A 21,354-nucleotide genomic window follows, 5' to 3' on the forward strand; every position below is an offset into this window, starting at 1 on the left:
GTCTTGCAGCCACGGGGCCACACTGAGGCAGCTGAATAAAGCACCAGCGTGGGACAAGGCAGGGACACAAGTGCAAAGGACATCGGTCCACGCCAGCCGTGGGGCTCCCCTGGCTCCCGCCAGCTGCACCCACTGGGCTGAACACAGTCTCCAGTGAGACTCAGGAGACATCGTGCCACCTAAGGGAGCTGGCGTGGGTGCCTTTTGCCGTGCCATGCTCTCTTGATGGCTACACTCCGTCCATATGCATAGACCTCCTTTGCAAAAACGTGACAGTTCGAGTGTCTTTATGATGGTACCAAGCGAGGAGGTGCAAGATGCTCCCACAGGTACCAAGCGAGGAGGTGCAAGATGCTCCCACAGCAGCCACCAAACCTCTGCCCTGCCTAGCCTCTCCCTGACCTGCTCCTGCAGCAGCACACCACCACGCAGGCCAGCTGGCAGAGACCAGGGACAGAGGTTCTATTTCACACATCAGTAGCAGTGATATTAATAGAAGTTTCTCAACTGGCTTATAAGTCTCCAAATTGTTGCAGTCAGTAACATTCACTACTGTAATTTATTTTTGCAGGAGTCCAGTGCCATATAGCAGTTGCTCCAGCTCAGTAATTGGACAAGAGTACTATATAGCTACTCGTCCCTTATCTTCACTACCTCGTTGGCACAAATCAATGCAGGTATTGCATTAAACACGCACTGGAGCAGAGGACTTGCCACACTGGCCTCCAGTGCAGGAGCCCGGGCAGTGGCAGCACCACGAGCTCCCGAGGAATTATTTACTGCTGTTATCAATTTCAGGTCTTCGGAAACAACAGCACCTTTCTGAAAGCTGAAGGTGCCCTTGGCAGGCATTAAAATTCCAATCAATACCAACGACAGCACGAGTCCAGCAGTATGCTCCAGCTCAAGGAGGACCACCCAGCTCTGGCACTGCCCCGGCCAGCCTCTGCACTCCCCCCCTCTGCGTTTTTGCCAACGCAAGAAATCCAGAAAAAAAAGCGACGTCTTAAGACTATTTCTGTACAGTGGAGATTTTATTTTTATTTATTTATGTTTTATCTTTAGCCATATGGTTGAAACCTATTTACTGGATGCTCCTTCCCATAGATCATTTTAATTGTATCTGTTGATGAAACCAGCTTTGATTTCAAATTCTAACGCCTTTTCTGTCTCTATCTTTCTCATACTATTGGTTTTCTTCGAAGCTGTCCTTATTCCCAGTGCAAAATGTGTTTGTAGTTAATGTGGACTGGATTGCTCTAGAGGCAGCCTTTGGATGAGGAGAGTCAATCCACCATCGGCTTTGGCACATCTCAGGGAGCTACTGCTGTCTTCATCTCCTTCCCTTTCTAAGCTGAAAGCCGGTGGCAATCTGGGCACACAGGCCTCCTTTAAACCCTGCGAACACACCGCAAGGAGCTCAGGTGGGACTTGCACCGCGTTCTCCAAACCCCTTCCCCAGAGAGTCTCCAGGCACATTTAATTCTCATCTGGTAACTAAGTAATTCCCTGCACACTCCCGTAAACGACCGGCATTAAAACTGACAAATAATTGTGCAAGTTAGCTGAATTTTTTTTTAAAAATAAATCAGACCATTAAAACCTTACTGTGACTCATTGATTAGGAGGCCTTATGGTTATGTGGCTCTTTTTGCTGAAGGTGCTTTTCTACACGGAATGTTTTGTCCTCTAATTTGAATCCAATGTGTTAGAAGTTAACAAGTAATTATTTTAACACTTTGAAATTTGTCACAGTTAGTTGAGAACGTAGGAAGGGCTCTCACTGATTTTGCTAATTCACAAATTCTCTTCGCAGACATATCCGCAGTGAACGAGAGGAGAGGCTCATTTCAGGCCACTGAGGGTTCTCAAACTGCTAACTGGCTTGAAACCAAACATCCCTTCATCAACCAATTCTAGCAGTTTGGTTGAAAAACTTCTTTCAAGACACAAAGTTCAAATTAAATGACGTGCTGTTCAGTACTCCTTCTTCTTCTCCTGAAATACACCCCCAAAATGTTTTCTAATGAGATGCCTAGGAAGACATAAAAACAAACGACACTTCTGATAACCACAGGCATTAGTTCAGAAGGAAGTGCTGGTTGCTGAGTGTGCACCTCTTCAAACCACTACAAACTCAAAAAATGGGCTACTGACTTGCTATCGAATGTTCTGGGTTCCCTGACACTGCTAACCACAACAATGGTAACCACAACTAAAGGTGTAAATTTGTTCTTGTACAGGGCAATGCCACTGCTCGACTGATCCCCTGGCTCGTGGTCACTGCCAGCATCAGAGAAAAATCAAAGAAGATAAAAAATAGCCATTTGAAAAAACTCAGATAACATAAGATAGTTTAGCACCCTTATATAAAGAAAGGTCGTCTATTTTAAACAGCTCTCGTAAGAGAGAATCTTGATCTGTGTTGTCAGCTGGAGATTTCAGGTCCACAGAGAGCAGAGCTACACCGGGAATTAGGAGATAAAAGGACTGTTTGTTTCCTAAACCAAAGCTTTGGGTTCTACCTCAGAAGAGCTGACCTTGTCAGTATTTTGATCAAAACTCTTTTGGGGACAAACGACCTTTAAAAATGCTGAAAACATTCCTCCCTAGCCTTCCCTACCCATTTTCTGGTTTTTTGCCACTGCAGCAGCAAATGCAAAAAGTTGCAAGCTGAACACTTTGCGTTGCCCTAAAGAAGCCTTTTCCCAGGCACACAGTTTCCACAGCAGCTTCTTGTTGATGCTGCATGTCCGATCCCTGGACGTGCCCTTCGGAATGGAAATGTCGGAAGGCATTTGTCTGCTTGGTCGGCGGGAACCTTGAAAAGGACACGAAGGAGAAGGACACATCTCGACGGATGACAAATATCTAAGCACGTGCTACAGCTGCACGGAGCTCTGCTATTTATTCGCAGACACCCAAGCTACCTAGAACGGAGCCACGCTGCCAGCACGGCCGCGTCAGCACGGCCAGCTGCTTGGATCAGTACAGCAGCACAAACGTGCCCAGTGTCTCCAGCAGGAGCTGGAGATGGATGAAAGCGGTGAGGCAGACCTGGAGCAGCGTGAGGAAAACCAGCAGCGCATCATCATTTCGGTCTGATCCATCAGCGCTTATTTTTCGGCTCGTGATACGTCCGCCGTATCTGTTGAGGCACCCATTGGCAGGCTGTGTTACCCCCAACCCCGAATCGAGCGCAATAGCTCCGATTCATGTAGCTCACCGCAGCGTTCCCCACTGCTGGGCAGCACTCCCAGGAGCAGATACGTATTTCTCAGTCAGTACCATAGGCATTTCGAGACAGAACATGTCCTGTTGAGATCAGTAAGAGTTTCATCACCGGCTTTCTAAAAATGAGATCAAGCCCTTATTTGGAATATAAACGGTGATTGAAAACTGCAAAACTCCCAGAGCACATCAAAAAACTGAGTATCAGTAATTACCTCCAGCCCAGCTCCAACAAAATCTGATCTTCGAGCGTCCTACCGCATCCCTAGCATCTACCAAAACACAGCTATGACCCGCTGCTCAGGTTTGACCCCATGCTTTGACAGAATGCTCGCTTAAAAATCCCAACCTTACAGTATCTACTGTAACAACTTGCTCTGTCATTTAATTAAAAGAAAATCCGTGCAGGTCCAGGAACCAAATACATCAGCACTGCAGAGCCAGGGGTTGCTCAACCTCACCCACACCTTTGCAGGCACCCAGTGAAAGCCTTTGCAGCGACAAGCAGCAGGTCCACGCGCTAACGTTTTCACTGCAAATGATCTTCTAACCCACAAAGTCCACACCGTCACCCACAGAAGAGCTGCACCAGACGGACGATGCTGCAGGTATCCCTCAACATATTCTTCTCAGCTTGCCCTCTATTTTTCTGTGCAGCAGATGGAAACACAGCGGAATATGAACAGACTACAAATGCAGCGCACACGGCAGGCTGGGTGCGCGACGATTATCTTCCCGAGGGACGCAGCACGCAGGTGGGCAGCCCAACTACAGGACTGCAGATTAGAGCTCCAACGGTTCTTTGGAGCGAAGTGCTCATAATTATAAAGTGACTTTTTTTTTTTTTTTCCCCCCCTCTCAAATGGTTTTATTAGCACTGCTGCAAGGAAATAAGGTATGTTGTTTCTTATCTGATAATTTTAACATTTTAATTTAAGAAATACAAGCGTAACGACACTTGCTTTCACTGTCGATTAAACACATACATCTGAAATATTTCATGCTTAGCCAAGTGAATATTTTAATTATTTTTTTTCCCCAGGAAACAATGCTTAGGATGTCCGATCTTTTTTCTATTACAGGGAGAAAAGATGTCTTAGAGCAAGCATTTAAATGAATGTCAGTTGGAAGAAACACACACTGAGTGCAATTTGAGATAAAACTACCATTGATCCCTCCATGTACAGCCTTTGTGGCAGTGGTTGACGTGGCTATTGAAAAGAGACTCTGGTGCCAGAGTTCTTCTAAGAGATAATCCGTCTTCTGAGAGAGGATTTAGGTTAAATGTACCTGTGAAAAACAGCGTATTTCAGCCGACATGATGAATGGCCTATTGTCCATCTCCCAGAGCCTTGCTTGGGCTGGGGGGGGGTTGGAAGCAGAGGAAGAAAGCAAAAGCACCAGACAGACCAGACTGCAATCTCAGCGGTGTATTTGCTCAGCCTTTTCCCATAGCTGATAGACAGGAATATCTACAGCAATTTTTAGCCTAACAGCAACTTTGCTTCATGCCACAACTCTGCTGCAAATGTAAATGATTCCGGGCAATTGCATTATTTATCAAATTATTTCTATTTCTATCCCATGTCTTTGTGGCAGTTTATTACCTTTTTAATAACGCTTCCCATGCAATGAGGCAGAGACTGGGATTATTAAAATGATCTCATAAAAGCAGTATTGGCCATTAGGCTCTTTCAGGAAAACACAGTGAAATTTAGAAATACTCACAGGTTTGGCTGAGAGGGAGGATTTACTGCTCTGAGCACAGCCCTCCCTGAAATCAGGGACACCGCTCACGAGTACCTGCTCGCCTTGAAGAACGGGCTGGTTTGGAGTATGGTCCACAGTTAATAATTTCCGTGGCCCTGGGATGCCGTCTTCATGTGTGACTACAGCCTTTACGTTGCGTAAATAAATAACAGTGAGGTCAGAGCTTTCTGCTTCACGACATTCATCCCCATTAAAGTATGAGCCAAGGTCAAAGCCAATTTCTTGGGGCCTCACTCAACACTCTTGATGGTCCCCGGTGCACAGGCAAGAGAGGGCGAGGGGAGAGCCCTGGTCCTAACCCCCACTTAGCACCTTGTCCCGTCACCTGAGACTTCCCACCCGACATCAATTCTGGCTGAAAGCACCCAGCATCCCCCTGCAAGCGGACAGGGCTTTCCAGGCTTGGCTTTTGAAAAGGGGTGCGAAAGGGACGGTGTCCACACAGCCACCAACGTGGGGCACCAACGTGTCCTGAGGGCTACGGTCAGGACAGCAACATGAGCAAGGTCAGGACAAGCTGGGTCCGTGTCTAACAGCCGTCAGGGTAAGCGTGAGGGAAACGAAGGACGATACTGTCTGTTGGATCGGCACTACAGCGGTTTCCATGTCATCATCCACCTAAACTCCCAAGTGATGTGGGCAGTCATACTGCGCCACCAGTCTTCTACCCATCTGCAACTTCTTGTCCAGGACCCGTTAGTTTTGATTTAGATAACCACCTACAGCTGCTTCAGTACTTATTTGTCTAGAACTACTTGTCTTTTCATGGTTCACAGAAAAGCCGGAGCTAATTTAGAGCCTCAGTCAAAGCCCATTTAATTTAGTGCATGTCTTTCTCTTGGTGAAAGCAGGCGTCAGATAAGGCCTTTCTTATCCATGACAACTGGCAGGTCTCTTAACAGCAAACTCCCTATAATTAATTTTCAGGTAAGAACTATATTTGCTCAAAAAAACCCGAGGTAAAATCCCATTGCATTGAATCCAGTAGAACATTTTCCACTCCAGCTTTGCTGGAGATGTATTTTAAATGGAGCTAAAGAGCCTGAGGATAAAGTGTCTGAACTCCTGCCAGTTGTATGTGGCACAACTATGCGGGGCTGCTGGGGTGTCTGTCGTGGGAGGGCTTCTCGATCTGTAAAACATGTATTTTGTCCAAGGAAAAACACTGCCTGGAGAAGGCACTGAGGAACATCACCATTTTTACTAGTACATCCGAGTCACAATGGATACCAGGAGGTTTACTGCTGAATTACAGCAACTGTGAATCGGCTAGACATCTATGGTGCGCAGAATTTGGGTTCATTTGGCATTTTCTGTGTTCTGGGACTGTAACAGGAAAGCACAAAACCTCAAAATTAATCTTTTGGAAGGTCTTCCTAGGTAATAGCTGCTCTTACCTTGCTGCATGGAAAAACACAGAGCACTACACTTTTTTTTCTTACTTAATTCTCGATATTGATCTCCGAGAAAATAGTACGAACACTTCTTCCAGGGATGTGAACTGTGGTGCGTCAACGTGTTTTCAATTTAGGCTCGTCATTTACAGGCTTGCTAAGTATGAAGAATTAAAGGTGAGGAGAGTATAAACTGCAATTCTTTCAGATTACCATAAAAAAGATAACCATTATTCTAGAAAGAGAAAAAAATAGAACATATCTTGCTTATAGAAATATTTTTGAGAAAACAGTAGGGGCCCCTTTGGCAACATCAAACAACATAACGCCACTGAATTCAGTAGCAGCTTAAACCCGTCACGAGTCTGGCATCCTAAGTTCTCCCACAATTTTCTTTTTCAACAAATTGTTTATCTGCAATAACGGAGCAGTCCAAATAAATAGTACTGCATTCAGCCTATATTAATATCTATAAACACAAAAGCCGTGTTTTGTCATCCTCCTCCCTTTTGTCCATGTATTTTTAAGACAAGTCTGGAAGTGACAGACCCTCATGCCGAAGGAGTGGGGCGCCAGGAGGGAAAGAAGGGAGCATTTACAGCTATTAGAGACTTTGTGTGAATTGTTTAAAGATGCCTAGAGTCGTAATTCAAATATAAAAATATCCCTAGGTTATCTAAGAAGAATGGTTCTCTACAAAATATCTTTCTTAAGGGATGCTGATAACGGGAAGAAACAAATGAAACCCAAACCCAAACACTGCCAGGGACCCTGAAGGAAAATGAGTAGGTTGTGGTGAATTTCAAAGATTAGAAACCTTTTGCCTTCTCTCCCTTACTGCTCTTTTTTCACTACACACAAAATCAAAATTAATACAGTAAGAAAGACAGCGATGAAAATAAATATTTGAGGAAGCAGATCTGAGTAAAGCAAAGGAAAGCTCGTTTTTACAGCTTTCATTCCTGAGACATGAGGCAATGATCATTCAAGCTACATGGGAAGATTTTGCAAGTCTAGGAGGGTCCAATGGTACAAACAGCCAATTTCCCATTGATTTTGGTGGGAAATGAAGACCATCCCCCATGGGAAACTGCCCTTCTGACACGGCTCTTCAACTTTGAAGTTTATTTTTAGAGACTCAGTTGGTCGTTTGCCATAAACCATGAAAGCCGCAATGGCACCGTGAAGGATGGGGATGCTCAGCACCCACACCAGCAGCCCCAGGACTTCTCCCCCAGTGGGGTCGAGGGGCAAAACACACTTGCAAACCTCCCCATGGAAGGCTACAACACCCCTTTATGCACAGTTATCCATCCAGAGGCACGCTGCTCCCCACACGGCATTCTCTTGCACTGGGAAGCGAGGTGGATCTCGTGTAGAAAGCTGTGAAGCCACTACTGCATTCAGTCTGCCTAATGTTGGCTGAAATATTTGCTGTCCTCATTCTTCCAGGGTAGCGACTACAGCCAGAGGCACGGAGATTAAGTGACTTCTCCCTGTCTATGAAGAGGGACAGTGGCAATCCAAGGAAGCAAATTTGGAAGTGCAGCCTCCAGCCACCCTCGCCAACAGCTCCTTCGCCGAGGAGGACAAGCCATCAGCCTCTACTTACAGCAGACGCTGTGGAGGTTTGGAGAACATGAGCATTAAAGGGAACTCCACTGAAGATCATAAAAATTATTCTCTTACGAGAAAAAAAAAATCCATGCAAGATTTTCTGTGCATCAGCTGCTGACACAAACCGTTTCTGGAAGCATTCGCGAGATTAGAGCAGAAGCAGTAAACGCATTCTCAGCTTATTTGTTCCAGCTGATACCACCCGAATAGAAGCCCAAAGGCACAGTCTTTCAAAGATAACACATCTTTTCCTCTCGTTTCAACAAAAAAATGCCCACAGTACAAAGATAAATTACCCACTCCGCTCGTAATTGACATTAACATAGATTTGCAAGATCCAAAGACACATTTGCATCACTTAAAAATGATGTTTAAATAATCATCAAAAATATCACCAAGTCTGGTAGGTTGTCTAAAAAGTTCATTAGGAATCCTTTTCCCCCTGTAGACATATAATTATTTCCTTGGATTTTAAACATGCGTTTCTTAAAGCGTGGCTCTAACTGTAAAATCATTACCTTCCTGCTCTTGATCATGAAAATATCCGCGAGAAGATATATTTGATAATAATCTTTTCCTTCAAAATCCTACAGAGTTACTAAAATCATTATTACTATTTCCTTCCGTTGGAGGACAAGTATGGACCACACATCTATTGCAAATCGCATTCAGGAGGCTAATTACAGGCATTTATTTTTGAAAGCGCTGGCTGCAGCGTGTGCTCACAACGGAGAGAAACCTGCCCCGCTGCTGGAAGCCAGATCCTGCCGCCTCCGACACAACAGCGCTGCGGGGAGGAACTCGCTCTTTCCTGGGGCATCTTTACAGAGAGGGAGAAATAATTTGAAGCTGCACGCAGGGTACCCAGAGATCAACTGAATAACCACAAAGATGAGGCCCCTCAAGCAGAAGAAGCAGCAGCTGTTTAACAGCGCGCAGCGAGTGACGGCGTGTCTGTAAGGATGTGTAAACACGAGACACAGCTTCCTGTGCTCCGGAGGTCAGATGGGGCTCTCTGGATGCTTCATCCCCTCCTTTTGCCCGCCTCCACAAGCAGGGCTCTACTTTCAACGTTAACACACAAGCCCCAAGGTCAAAAAGCCTGTTGACTTCTCTAGATACCCTCTGTCACAGCAGCACCTCAAGTTTGGTCAAACCACGGCTGGGCTGCGGTCGCAACCTCGTTCCAGCGGCAGCAGTGGCAGCAATGATGTCCTACGCGTGGATCACCGAATACTACAGTAACACCACGCTGAAAGTAATCTGCTGGGAGAACAGGAACGGATTGCCGATGCTACAGGAGACTCTGTCGAGGTGTGAGAGAGAGTCTCGTTTCTGGAACATCAGCCGAAACTTGGCACAGGTTGGGACTACGTTCTTTGGCATCGCAGGCATGCTCGACAACAGTTTGTGGCTGGTTGTAGGAAATAATTCCCTCGCTCTACAGGAGCAGATAAATGAACGTGCAAATTCTAGACACCGGCCTAATTACTTCACACTTAAAAAAATAAACCAGCACTGAATCTGGATTCTAAATAAATCCCTAACCCTTCTCAGGTAACCTTCTGCTAGGAACATCTGCTCAAGAACAGAAGGAAAAGGCAATGCAAGAGCGAACTGGAGTCACCAACTTACTGTCAATGCCGAAGAAATGTTCAATCACCAGAGCGGCTAAAGCGAAGCACACGGACAGATAAGCTTTGTGGAGACACCATTGATAAGGGTATGCATACAGGCGTCCAATAGGTACCCTGAACTACAAAAGCAACAGGATTTATTATCCTTGCCAGGCACACACAAAGAAAAGAAAGCAGGTCCACGTAACTATCCCTGAGAAGCAAGGGAAAGTTAGTGACCTGCTCCTAAAGAGAACTATGGCAAAACTGACTGGGTTTCACCAACGGATTCCAGATCACACAGGTCAGTGGTTTTTACTGTTAGCACATACTGAGCTACAAGTGTTCAGTGTTGAGCTGACAATCCCACAGCCACGACAAGCTGATGTTAAAACATACCGTGAGTGAAAACCAGCTTCTGCTGGGAAGCAGTCCATGAACACGAGGCCATCAAGCCTAGGACAACTGCTTTCCAAGAGCTCTAGCCATTGAATCAAGTTGTTTCCCCGGTTCATTTTAGTTCTCTTTTTGCAGAAAGTTAGTTACATTTAGTCGACATGCCAGTTATTTCAGATGTTCCAACGAAGTAGAGCCATCTCCTGCCATTGTCTCTGAAAACTAAGATGAATGCTGCATTGTCGATTCAAACTTCAAAAAGCTATTTGCAGGGTGTCATTTTTCATTTTGCCCAGGCAGGATGTAATGAAAACCGGACAAGTTATTGATGGTTTGGTTACCTGTCTGCCTTAAAGAAACTGCACAGGTGCTTTATTTAAAAAAAAAAAAAAAAGTCAACCCAATTAATGCAAAACACTGATAGGAAGCATCCTTTGAGGTTTTATTTTCTGATGAAATGCCACTAGGCTGTGTGTCCAAAAGCCACTGCTGGCAACTCATCTCTCAAGTAATCAGCATAAAAATATTACCATGACTCGTAGCCTGGCACCAGACTGGGAAAGATGTGCTGTCTGTCCTGTTGCCATTTTCTTTCTGGCTGTTTAAAGTAATTAACCACTAATTAGGAAGTTTGAGGCAACAAATAAAAAATTGGAATTTATACAACTTTTTAAACTGAAGACACGCTGAAAGAGTAAGATAAAAGCCTTTCTTTTCTTGTCTGATTTCACAATGTTTCCTTCTCGAAATGACATAGCATCGAAGTGAGTATGTTAAAATTCCTAAAATAATACCTGAGTGGTCTGTAAATCAACAGCCCTGGTGAGGGGGGTCCTTAGGATGTGAACTCTCGAGAAAACCATGGCTAACCTCTTCCAGAGAGAAAAGTCTTTCTGAATAGCTTTGAAGTGTAGAAGGCAATAAAAAAAAAACCAAACCAAAACGAGAGCTTTCTGCTTCTCCTTGGCCACAATTACCCCAGCTCCCGGGAAGAGAGACTGCGCTTTGGGCTTTAACCTGCCCCTCCTGCTGACGTTGTGCTGGCCCAGGCATGGGGGACAGGAGGGAGAGGCTTGGCCTCCCCTGGGGCAGGACTTCAGCCTCCTCTCCGCAGCAGCCAGCAGAGCCTGTGTCCCGTGGTGGTGTTCTTTATGAACAAATTAACCCTCACTGCCCGTATTAGCAAGCCTGCAGGCACTGCTGGGCATTAATGCATCCAAGAGGCATTTCAGCTGCAGCTGCCTGGTGTCCCATGGACCTTCCCAGCAGGCCCCGAGCAGCAAATGCATCTCCTTCTGACAAGGCTGGGATTTTAGGGCGGCTCTGCTTGGGTTTTTGTTTTCAGATGGGTACAAAGCCCCAAGTCCTCATGGGACTCCCACTGCTCCTTCCCGGTCTCGCAAATCCTCATCTTCTTTTCAGAAGTTACCAAGGCACCAGGACTTCGAAACCAGGACATGGTTTAGTGGGCATGGTGGTGTTGGACTTGATGATCTTAGAGGTCTTTTCCAATCTTAGTGATTCTATGATTCCATAAAACTGAACTTACCCTTCTAGATCAGCTCCGACTGTAGGCTACGGTGGAGAGCAGTAATGAAATGCCTGGAAAAATCTTGACCTAAATTACCTAAGTCCTGAAGCCCATAAACCACTTCTGAAAATAAATCATGAGCACTTTCTGGGAGTGTGGTTCTCTCTCCTGAATGTGATTTGACAAGGTCCAAGTTTGCCTGGCACCCTTTACACTTCCAAACGCTGCTGTGACTGAACTCAATGGATGAACACCGCTATATGCTGCATTTCTGTGCTTCTATTGGTTTTCAGCTAAAAAACAAATAATAAAAAAAAACTTCCTGCTTTAACCAGTACGGCTTTGTGTGTGCCAGCTCATACATCATGAAGCTTGTCAAGACTGCAAGATAATGGGACCAACTGGGAAAATTTCCATGAAGACAGCGAGCGTGCCTGGAGTATCTAGGTCAGATCCTGCTATAACAAAGTGCACTATGAAGGTCCCTTTACACAGAAACTTGTTTAATTAAGATAACAGATGTTGCTATTATACAAGTCCTACTGAGTGGCTGTTTAATTGGACACTTTCATATTCTTTGCTACCAGCACAGAACATCATTTGTTTTTTATGAATTTCCTTCCTTACAATTAAACTGTATAAACAATGCATGTGCTGTATATTCATGGAGAAGAAACAGCTCTAATGATGTAAGGGCTTTACATGAACAAGAACAGGAGAAGAGCAATTTGTTTTGGGGCTTAAAAAGTACAATTATTTTTCTGTCCTGGACTGAGTACGTGTCTGGTAGCAGGGTAAATGTGACTTCCAATAGCTTTAGGAGAACATTAGGAATGAAGACCATTGTGTACGTATTTTAAACACTCACTGTTCCAAGGGAATATACACTAGATTTTGACACGTGACAGCTCTTAGAAAGTGCATGAGACATCTGACAGCACTGCCAGCCCTGCTCCCCTCCTCGCAGCGGTGCCCAGACTTAAATGCTTCACCCTGCTGCAGGGCCACAGCCTGTCCCCGTGCTTCGGCTGATCAACGTATTGGCGGGTGGCTGGTAACAAATCACAAGACTGGCAGAAATCTGGTATTTCCCTAAATAAATGTTATCTTGGTTTTCCTGCACATAGTCTACGCTTGGGAGCAAGCGTGAATGAGCGAGGGGGGAAGCCATGGTAGGCAGGGAGACGGAAGCGTGACATCTCCCTCATCTGCTCTTGAACCATACAAACGTTCTGGGAAATGGCAATACGTCTCTCTGACAGACCGACACCTAAAACGAAACACTCTGGTGGAAATAAATACATGTAATTATTACCATTATTGCATGTAAATTAAGTCATTTCTCTAAGTCAAAACCAAGCACCTGAGAAAAGAAGAAAGACTTGCAAGGAAAGCGATGCAAATCTTGCATTACAAACCAGCACCCGACAACTCCTTCCAACGCTACTCCAGCACAACCACTCCACGCCAACAGCAAAATACATCCCTTGACCAATTCCATGAGAAATTTTCTTAAGACACTCAAACAAAACGGCCTTTGGTGGCAAGTTATTAAAAGACAGTTCAATCTGTGCAGCCCAGCGACAAAACGCCCCGGTTTGGGGACGCAGATCACAGGATCAGCCTCAGCGCTAGCGTTAAACCCCAGCACTCCCACGGCCCTCAGACGCTGTGCACCCACGTGGCAGCACCTGCAGGTCTGTTGGGCTGCACCGTTGGTTTTTGCGGGCGACAGGAAAACACACGAAAATTAAGGGAGATTAACTGTTTTAAAACGAACTGTTTCAAATTAACTGCGGAATTAACCGGTTTAAATTATTTTTAAAATGCTTCCTGATCTATAGTTCAAAGAAAATTACAGTTCCGTGGCGGGACATTCCTCCAACAGTTTGGAGAGTGGGAGCAGCTGTGACAGAGGCTTATTTTAATTTCGGCTGGCAGCACCCTGCGTAGCTCCAGGATCTGTCCCTAAACACGCACAGCCTGAATCTCCCCTCCTGCACCCAGGAAATCCAAACGAATGAGCCGACGACCACCACAGCTTCTGATTTCCACCACTGTGAGCATGAACCACTGGCAGTTCTCTAAGGGAGCCCCACCGCAATGATGAAGAAATTGAAAGGTTTTGGTGATAAGATCACCTGAAAATGAAGGTTTTAAAGCACTAGACTCAGTAACAAATTTATCCGATGTCGTTGCATTAGATGGAATTGAATTATTATGAGAGGATTAACAAAATCCTGGAAGAACAATCCAATTGCCGTGACTTCCCCTCCTACTCCTGCCATGAATAACATACACAACGTAACGCCAGGAAATATCACAAATGGGAAATACTGTGGCCTGGAGGATGCTTGCCTTTAGGAGTTCAGGAGTTTAAAGGAAAGCCTTCCATTAAGGACTTGCTTTCACCCACTTCAGTGTTATACAGGGGCCAACAGCTAATGGGAATTTTTCCAAACTTGTGGGTAACTATGGATTTCTGTTTTATATCAGTAAATCTCACGTAAAATTCCCCTCTACCTCTGTTACTCCCACCGATATCTAGGCATGATTGATTTGGTTTGTGAGCCGGCTTTGGAGCAAAGTATAGGCACAGTTCAGACAATCTGTCTTTCGCACGGTGTAATAATTGCAGAAGACCATGCCTCTGTATATAACGTCTGTACGACACCTATATCCTATGTATACGATCCCATAGATGCTATGTATTTTATAAAAAACCCCTTACTTGACATTGACTACATTATTTCACAAAATCAGGGGGTTGAAGACGCCAGATGATGAAACCAAAGTGCCACTGAGGCTTAAATAAAAACTCTAAGTCCTGGCTCGATAGCCTGCGCGCTCCTCACTCGCGGAGTTTTTCCCTGGTTTTGCATGCCAGCCCTCCTCAGGCAGCTGGGCACTAACACTCTCCCTCTCACAGGCTTAACTCCAGCATCACTTTGAGTCACGCTGGTGCGGCTGGGACATGAGAAAAGAGAACCTGTGTAATGGGATCCCAGCTCTCCAAAATCTCCTTTCTCCTGTTGCTGAGTCAGAATAAAGAGATTAGAGGTTAAACATATCTGGAAATATGAATACAGGAGAACCAAACGGTAAGTGAAAAACATTCTGAACTCAACTCTAATCTTTCCTTCTGATGAACGGTCCGACATGTCCCAAAGACACATCACGGTTTTGCAATGACCAGAAGACATCGCTTCCACCTGGAGCTCCCAGTGCTTCCTGGCTTCTGGAATGACTCCTTACCAGCTGCCGATCTCGACAACTGGTTCAAACCTGCAGGTTGGAGGTGTAAGGGTGTACACTCAAAGGGTAAAACGACTTCTGCCTGAGGAGTGTGCTGGGGCAAGGGGGTCCTACGCACTCCTTGCATACTACTGTCCCTCTGATGGTGCAGCCTGCCCAGCTTTATGGTGACCGTTCCTATCGGAAAGGTATCCCCTGATCCTGAGCGAGGGTTTCCCAGAGAGTAGGTGTATTTGAGTCACGTCTGTTGTCCCAGTGGTGTGGGAGGTGGGAGATACTGGGGCAGGCGGCAGACTCGCCTGCTCTTACTCTACCAGCGGTCCTATGAGGCTGACCTGTACAGAGTGGCATTAATAGGACTGAAGATCATTCCCACAGAGTGTAACAGCCGTTTTGCACTGAAATGTGAAGGGAAGATCAAGGATAGACCAGCAACCTGGTCTAGTGGAAGGTGTCCCTGCCCATAGCAGGGGGGTTGGAACTGGATGATCTTTAAGATCCCTTCCAACTCAGACCATTCTATGACCGAAAATGATCTCTTTACCCATATAGAAACAGTCTTTGTTTCCCAGCAGCATTTGCAATATATCTATATCTGTGCTATAGCTGTTTCTATACAAAATTTACCTTCTGGACTCAGGCTATGAACATTATTTTGACTCAGTTAGGCCTCCAAGGCAGGATTTCCATTATTATGGAGATGAACTGCCTTTAATGACTGCAATAATATAATTGTACCCCAGGGCAGAATTTCTAATAACACAATTGCACAGTTCTCAACCACCAGTAAGAGATACCTTCAGGGCATGTTACTCATTAGGGGTGCAGTACACACTACCTCAGCCTCCAGCGAAGAATATGAAACCTAAAACAATACACTCTTTTTTTTTTTTTTTTTTTTTTTCCCATGGTAGTCTCTGCTCTCCGGGCAAACGTTGAACAACACACTTAGTTTTGCCTTCTGGACAGCAGTAGCCTCCAGAATAAGACTCCTGGCAGCCAAATCTGCTGCATGATATTTCTGTCTCCAGCAAGGAGTCTCTAACATCTGAAAAGTCACATAAGCTCCGGGAGAAATGCTCGGGCGATTGCCACGGTAGCCATCAGGCTGCACATCAGAGTTCAAAGCAAGGGCTGACATATTAACGTTGCTTTTAACTCCACCCAGAATTGGAAGGACCATCTATATTGATTAACCTTCACATGGTCAAGTTCAGTTTGGAGAAGTATCCAGATGTTCAGGTGCCTCTCTGAAACTCGGAGTCCTCTCTAACGTCAGTTTAACCAGAGATTTCGTTTAAGTTTCTTCTCCCACGCCTGTTTAAAAGTTCTGTTTTCTGCCCTAGATGGAGAGATTTCAGCAACAGCTTTTCTTGGCATCTTTCTTCCTGTACTTCAACAGATCTTTTTCAACAGCCAAGAAAGTTCTTGTTTGAAGCCCACACACAAGCATGGGTGTAAGGAAGTAGCAGGACTGGACTCCAGTCAATGCAGCTGTCCCCTGGGGTGGCAGGAAGGAGACAACGTTTCAGCAACCGAAGGAACCAGAAATACAGCAACGTTAAGCAGAGGACCAGGCACTTGGCCTCTCCTGCCTGTGAAGTCAGACAGGGCTGATGAACAACGCCACGACCGTGTAAGACGATATAATTTCTTAATTGCACATTTCACACAGTCTCCAGGTACGGACTGCGAGGATGGCGTGGTTAATAAAGGCGATGGCGGGGATTCAACGCCCTTGACCCCATGGGAGACTCAACCAGCTGTGCATAAGAACTAAAGAGGTCCAACTGCCAAGTCAATGGAGCAGCGTTCATTAAGATGTTTTGCCAGATAGGCCCCACTGGATGATCTGGCTGGCGGAAAAAACCCTGGGCTGAAGTAGCAGAAAATTTCACACCTGCTTGGGCACATTTCATGTCTGGTTTCCCTTCCAGGGCTTGGTGCCCGGGTGGGAAGCTCCCGGTTCTGGCACGGTGGGCTCAGCAGAGGCAGGAGGAGCATGGCAGGGAGCCTGCCACTGCCACCAGCACCAACCCCTCAGCCTTGCTGCGGCTTGCCTTTGAGCTCAACGCTGAGGACCGTGTTGTATTCACAACCCGTCCTCCCAGCCGCTGCCTACAGCCTGCCTGGGCAGGGGGACCGTGACCAGCAGACAGCAAGGTACATACCATTTAGCCATTTTTTATGACCAGAACTGCCCCTTGCCTACATCCTTAGGAGAAGGTCCCTCAGTGAAACGCTGTAGGTACAGCCTTAAGCTGCTTAAACAGACATATGCACCCTTCAGGGCTGTTCTGGTGTGGACTCCCTCATGTCTACCATGGTGTGACAAGGCTTTCACTGAGGGGAAATAGTGTCTCCTTTTCCCCATTGCCTGTTTTCACAAAGCTTTTAAGAAATCTGCTGTTTTGGAGGTGTACATCTCCCTCTATTAACCTTGGTGGAAACCAGCTGAAACATCTATAACCAGATCATAAGTTAACTGCAAGTAAACACACAGGCAACCCAAGCTACCACCTGGCTTCATGCTACCAGTACATGAGCCATATTCCCTTAGGAAATCAGGATCCAGGGGTTTCTGCTCTACTACAGCACCCAACTTTCAGGTAAGTTTGCAGATGTGAGAGTAGCGCTAAAAAAAATAAATCACATTGTTGTCAGCATTGCACAGCAGTGACCAAGCAAGAAACACCGTGCTCACATCTCTTTCCTCTCCTAAGCCCCTCCTCAAATAAACTAATGCTCCCTCTCTCACTCCTAAATTAAAACGAGGAGAAACGACTGTGCCATGCCTAGGAGAGCAGCGTCGGAGAAGACGGCACATTTCAGCTACGGGCTGGGCCAGCAAGGGTGGGGAGACGGATGAGACCCCATGGGGCCGACACTCCAAAACTCCCAGTATTTAATACTTTCCATCCTTTGCACAAGCTTCACCAGAAGAGCAAGCTATTTCTGTTTTAAAAATCAATATGCCTTGATCTATTCTAACTTTGACCTCGCACAGCTTTGTACCTTGGCTGCTAGAGGAAGGTCTGGGTAATCGATCACCCAACTCTTTTTACCCCGAGAGGTGAAGTCGAACGGTCCACGGACAATAGCTTTGTAAAGACCAGGTTACAGGAGCCTAGTAAGTCAGAAATAGGTTGTTCATTGTTTTACTCATCTGGCCCTAAACGAACTATAGCTTTTTGCATACTTGTCTACATCACCATAGCATATATCTCAATGTACGTTACAGGCAGGCAGGTTGAATGGAGAAGACTGGACTTTCCAAGATAAAAGAACAGCTCTTAACAGATTTAAGCATTTAAAAATAACAATTTCCTGTAATTTTTGGCTTTTTGACCTTTCCTGAAAGGACAGAATTTTTCCCATCATCAATCCTAGTGGCGCACCGTATTTTGGAGGACTGTCAAGGACAGCTCTCCAGGTCCCAGTATCAGGCGCTGTGCAAGCGGGACAGGTAACATGACCACACCTGTACACAGACAACAATAAATATCTGCAAAACCACACATGCAAAGTCAAAAGTTAGGCTCCCGCTTCCTGCTAATGCTCTCCTTTTGAATTAAAAAAAAAAAAAAGAAAAAGAAAAAAAATGACCTGGCCAGTCTGAAAAAGCAAGTCTCCAAGCCAGGCGTTAGGGCTGCCAACTTAATTACTGACCTCAAATAATTCCTGTTTGGAGGACACTGAGTAATGTACCAGAGCAATGTAATTTGCAGCGGAGAGTTTGATCTCCTGGGAAATTTTTTGAAAAACAATGGCTATTTAGAGCAAGGCAGAGGGAAAATATTTGCTTTTTAGAATGTATCTTTATCAGCTTCTTGGCAGGGATGCTTTAATAGCACACAGAGACTGGGAAGAATACAATGGGAATAGAAATCTCACGCCCAGCTCCTTCAGACTGAACACTAGCTGTTTCCACATTTATTTGCAAGTCAATTTTGGGAAGCTATTAATGACAAATTTAGCTTTCATTGCTGAAAGCCCCTGGGTTGGAGCAGGCTAATGAAAGAAACGGTTACTTCGAGACATTACCTCTCATTTTCTCTTAGGATGTCTTTTCCTTTCTTCCAAGAATAAGTAGGTCTGGGGGAAGCTTTCGGCTTGCACTCAATGATTACTTCACCACCCACTTTAACAAGAGTTAACTTTTTCAAGAGCGTTTTGGAAAAGTCTGGACTGACGGCTGAAAGAACAAAAAAAAAAGAAAACCAAAAAACAAAACAGATCAGAATTCTCTCTGGAAACACCAAAGTCAAGCTCTTCTGAACATTACAATATTCCAGGGCTGTTTCTCACCTGCAATTCCTAAATGATCTGACTTTATGAACTATGTGCACGTATGGATGGGGCAAACAGACACCTGAATGCCTCAGCTCTTTCCTTGTTTAGAAATGCACGTTCAGCTGCAAACCTCAGAAACCAGTAACCTCAGCAGGCGGCAGAGACCCAGTGTCACACACATCTTCTTCGGGGCAGCGCCCCTAAGAACGACGTGCAGGAACTGTATAATGTATTTCCTTTTTTGTGTCGTAACAGCACGATCCTCGTTTTGTCAAACATCGCTATGTGCAGAGCAACAGCACACAGGAAAATTGTCACAAACACAGAACCCATATAATTAACCAGAAACGTTACTATTTCCAGAAAAGCTGACAGTTTTATGCTTTATAGTCACAATTGTTGCATAAACTGTGTCTTTTATTTTAATTCGATAAAGGTGGGAGACCTTGACATGGCTAGGTTCTGAACCAAGCGAAACAAGGCAAGACTTCAGTAGGCACCAGGGTACAAGGTACTCTCGAATCATCTCTTACAGTCCCTCCAGGGCACACTCTTCTGTTTTGTGAAAAAGAGCCATTGAAGCGACCACCAAAGCCCTGCGGGCAGTCTGCAGCCTGGCTGTAAGGCAGGTCAGGGAGGGAGGAGACGTTTTGGCTCCCGGTTCCTGCCCCAAAGGATTTTTAATGATTTATTTGATGGGACCCGATGACAGGCAGAGCTTTGAGGCGGCTGTCTCTAGACTGATCTGGCAGTGAACTCCCCAAAGACGGCCAGAAGGTTTTATTTATATCAAGTCGGACAATTAATTCTTTCCATATTGAAAGCTCAAAGCAAACAGGTGAGGCAGCTGAAGGGTTTTATGAACAACTCCTGCCCTGCTTGCAACATCAACGCTGACAGGAGCTTGCTTCCTGGCTCGTCCGTGGCAGCAAACTCTGCTCAGGCCCCTCTCGTTCTCTCCATCCTCCTTGCCAGCCGCACGCCTGCACCCTGCGCCTCCTGCACCAGCCCCGTAGCCCCTGAGCTTGCAGCATTTCCCTCGACTTACCTTCTCGCTGCACCCAGGGAGGTGAGAGGTTAGATCACTGCATGTTGCATCTGCTGGATGCTCCATGAAATGATCTAAAGCTCACCTGAAGCAGCTGGGAGACAAAAACCTGGCATGAGGTACAGAAGGCAAATTCATTTTTCTTAGGGCACCTCGTCTGCCTCAGTTCTTTCGGAGAACTGCAAGAGAGCTGAATAAAACACAATCCTACACTGATAACGGGAGGGGCTTTATGATCAAACAGATCTCGTCTTCCACTGTCACAAATCAGAGTTCACCCATCTCTGAGCTGTCTTGTCTTCTACAGAGTTCACCCATCTCTGAGCTGTCTTGTCTTCTACGTCGAATCATAGGTGGCTGACGTCGTTTCAGCGCAGAGGAAGACGTGTAGGTCATTAAAGACTGTAAAAGAGCCATCTGAAAACCAACACCGGCTATGCAAAACATTTCACGATGAAAGGAGGCGTCCTGAGGCCAACTTCCCACCAACGCGCTCAGAACCAGGTGGATTGTTGTTTATATCGTGGTATCATAATTAATACATCATCACTTCTGGAAATAATTTCTCAGGTGATTGTCCAAATTTTAAAGGCAAACACGATTTTTTTAATAATTCTGTTATTTCCATCTCTGTAACGAACAGTTTAAACTGGGTTTTCTGCAAGTCACTTGCTACTCCCTTCTCAGTCCTGCGTGAGGTAGGGGAGTTGCACGATATGGGTTTTACTCGACGATGTTCGAGACGTCGTCATCTGACAGTTAAAAACTCTGGGCTCGGTTCTCAGCACTGCCACAGTGTCCCTGTGCCACTTCAGGGCTAACGCATTTAATTTCTTCACACCTTGTTTGTAAAATGAGGATTTTAATGACTTTTTCTTTCACCCTAGGCCCACCCTTCATTTTTTAATTTTTTTTTTAAACATTTAGCCTGAAAATTCATTAAGGCAATGACTGCATCTTACTACACGTTTTTACAATGCCCAGAACAACAGGATCCTGGTTTTAGATGAAGACTCCAGGCAGTATAATTGGCAAAAATAATAAAGAATCACTCTGAGAAAAGCTCTGCCTGTAATTTTCCATTTCTCTTTTTCACTTAACTTTGCTGTATGTCTCACTTGCTATTAGCGGTGTTTAATCATTTCAAGTGCTTAACTTCAGAACCTTTTAAAATAACCATTTTGATATTCAGAACGATCTGTT

General features: G+C 45.4%; 1 protein-coding gene across 1 annotated transcript in view; it reads right to left on the minus strand.

Annotated features, from left to right (window-relative positions):
• Nucleotides 1-21,354, minus strand: part of LOC104346245 (contactin-4) — a 124,028-nt gene that overhangs the window by 40,391 nt on the left and 62,283 nt on the right. Inside the window, exon 8 of the mRNA XM_086470440.1 lies at nt 18,855-19,005. Coding sequence (XP_086326566.1) covers nt 18,855-19,005 — 151 coding nt within the window. The remainder of the gene's footprint in view (nt 1-18,854; nt 19,006-21,354) is intronic.

The sequence above is a fragment of the Leptosomus discolor genome, chromosome 9 (assembly GCF_034619465.1).
Source record: "Leptosomus discolor isolate bLepDis1 chromosome 9, bLepDis1.hap2, whole genome shotgun sequence".
Taxonomy (NCBI): Eukaryota; Metazoa; Chordata; class Aves; order Leptosomiformes; family Leptosomidae; genus Leptosomus; species Leptosomus discolor.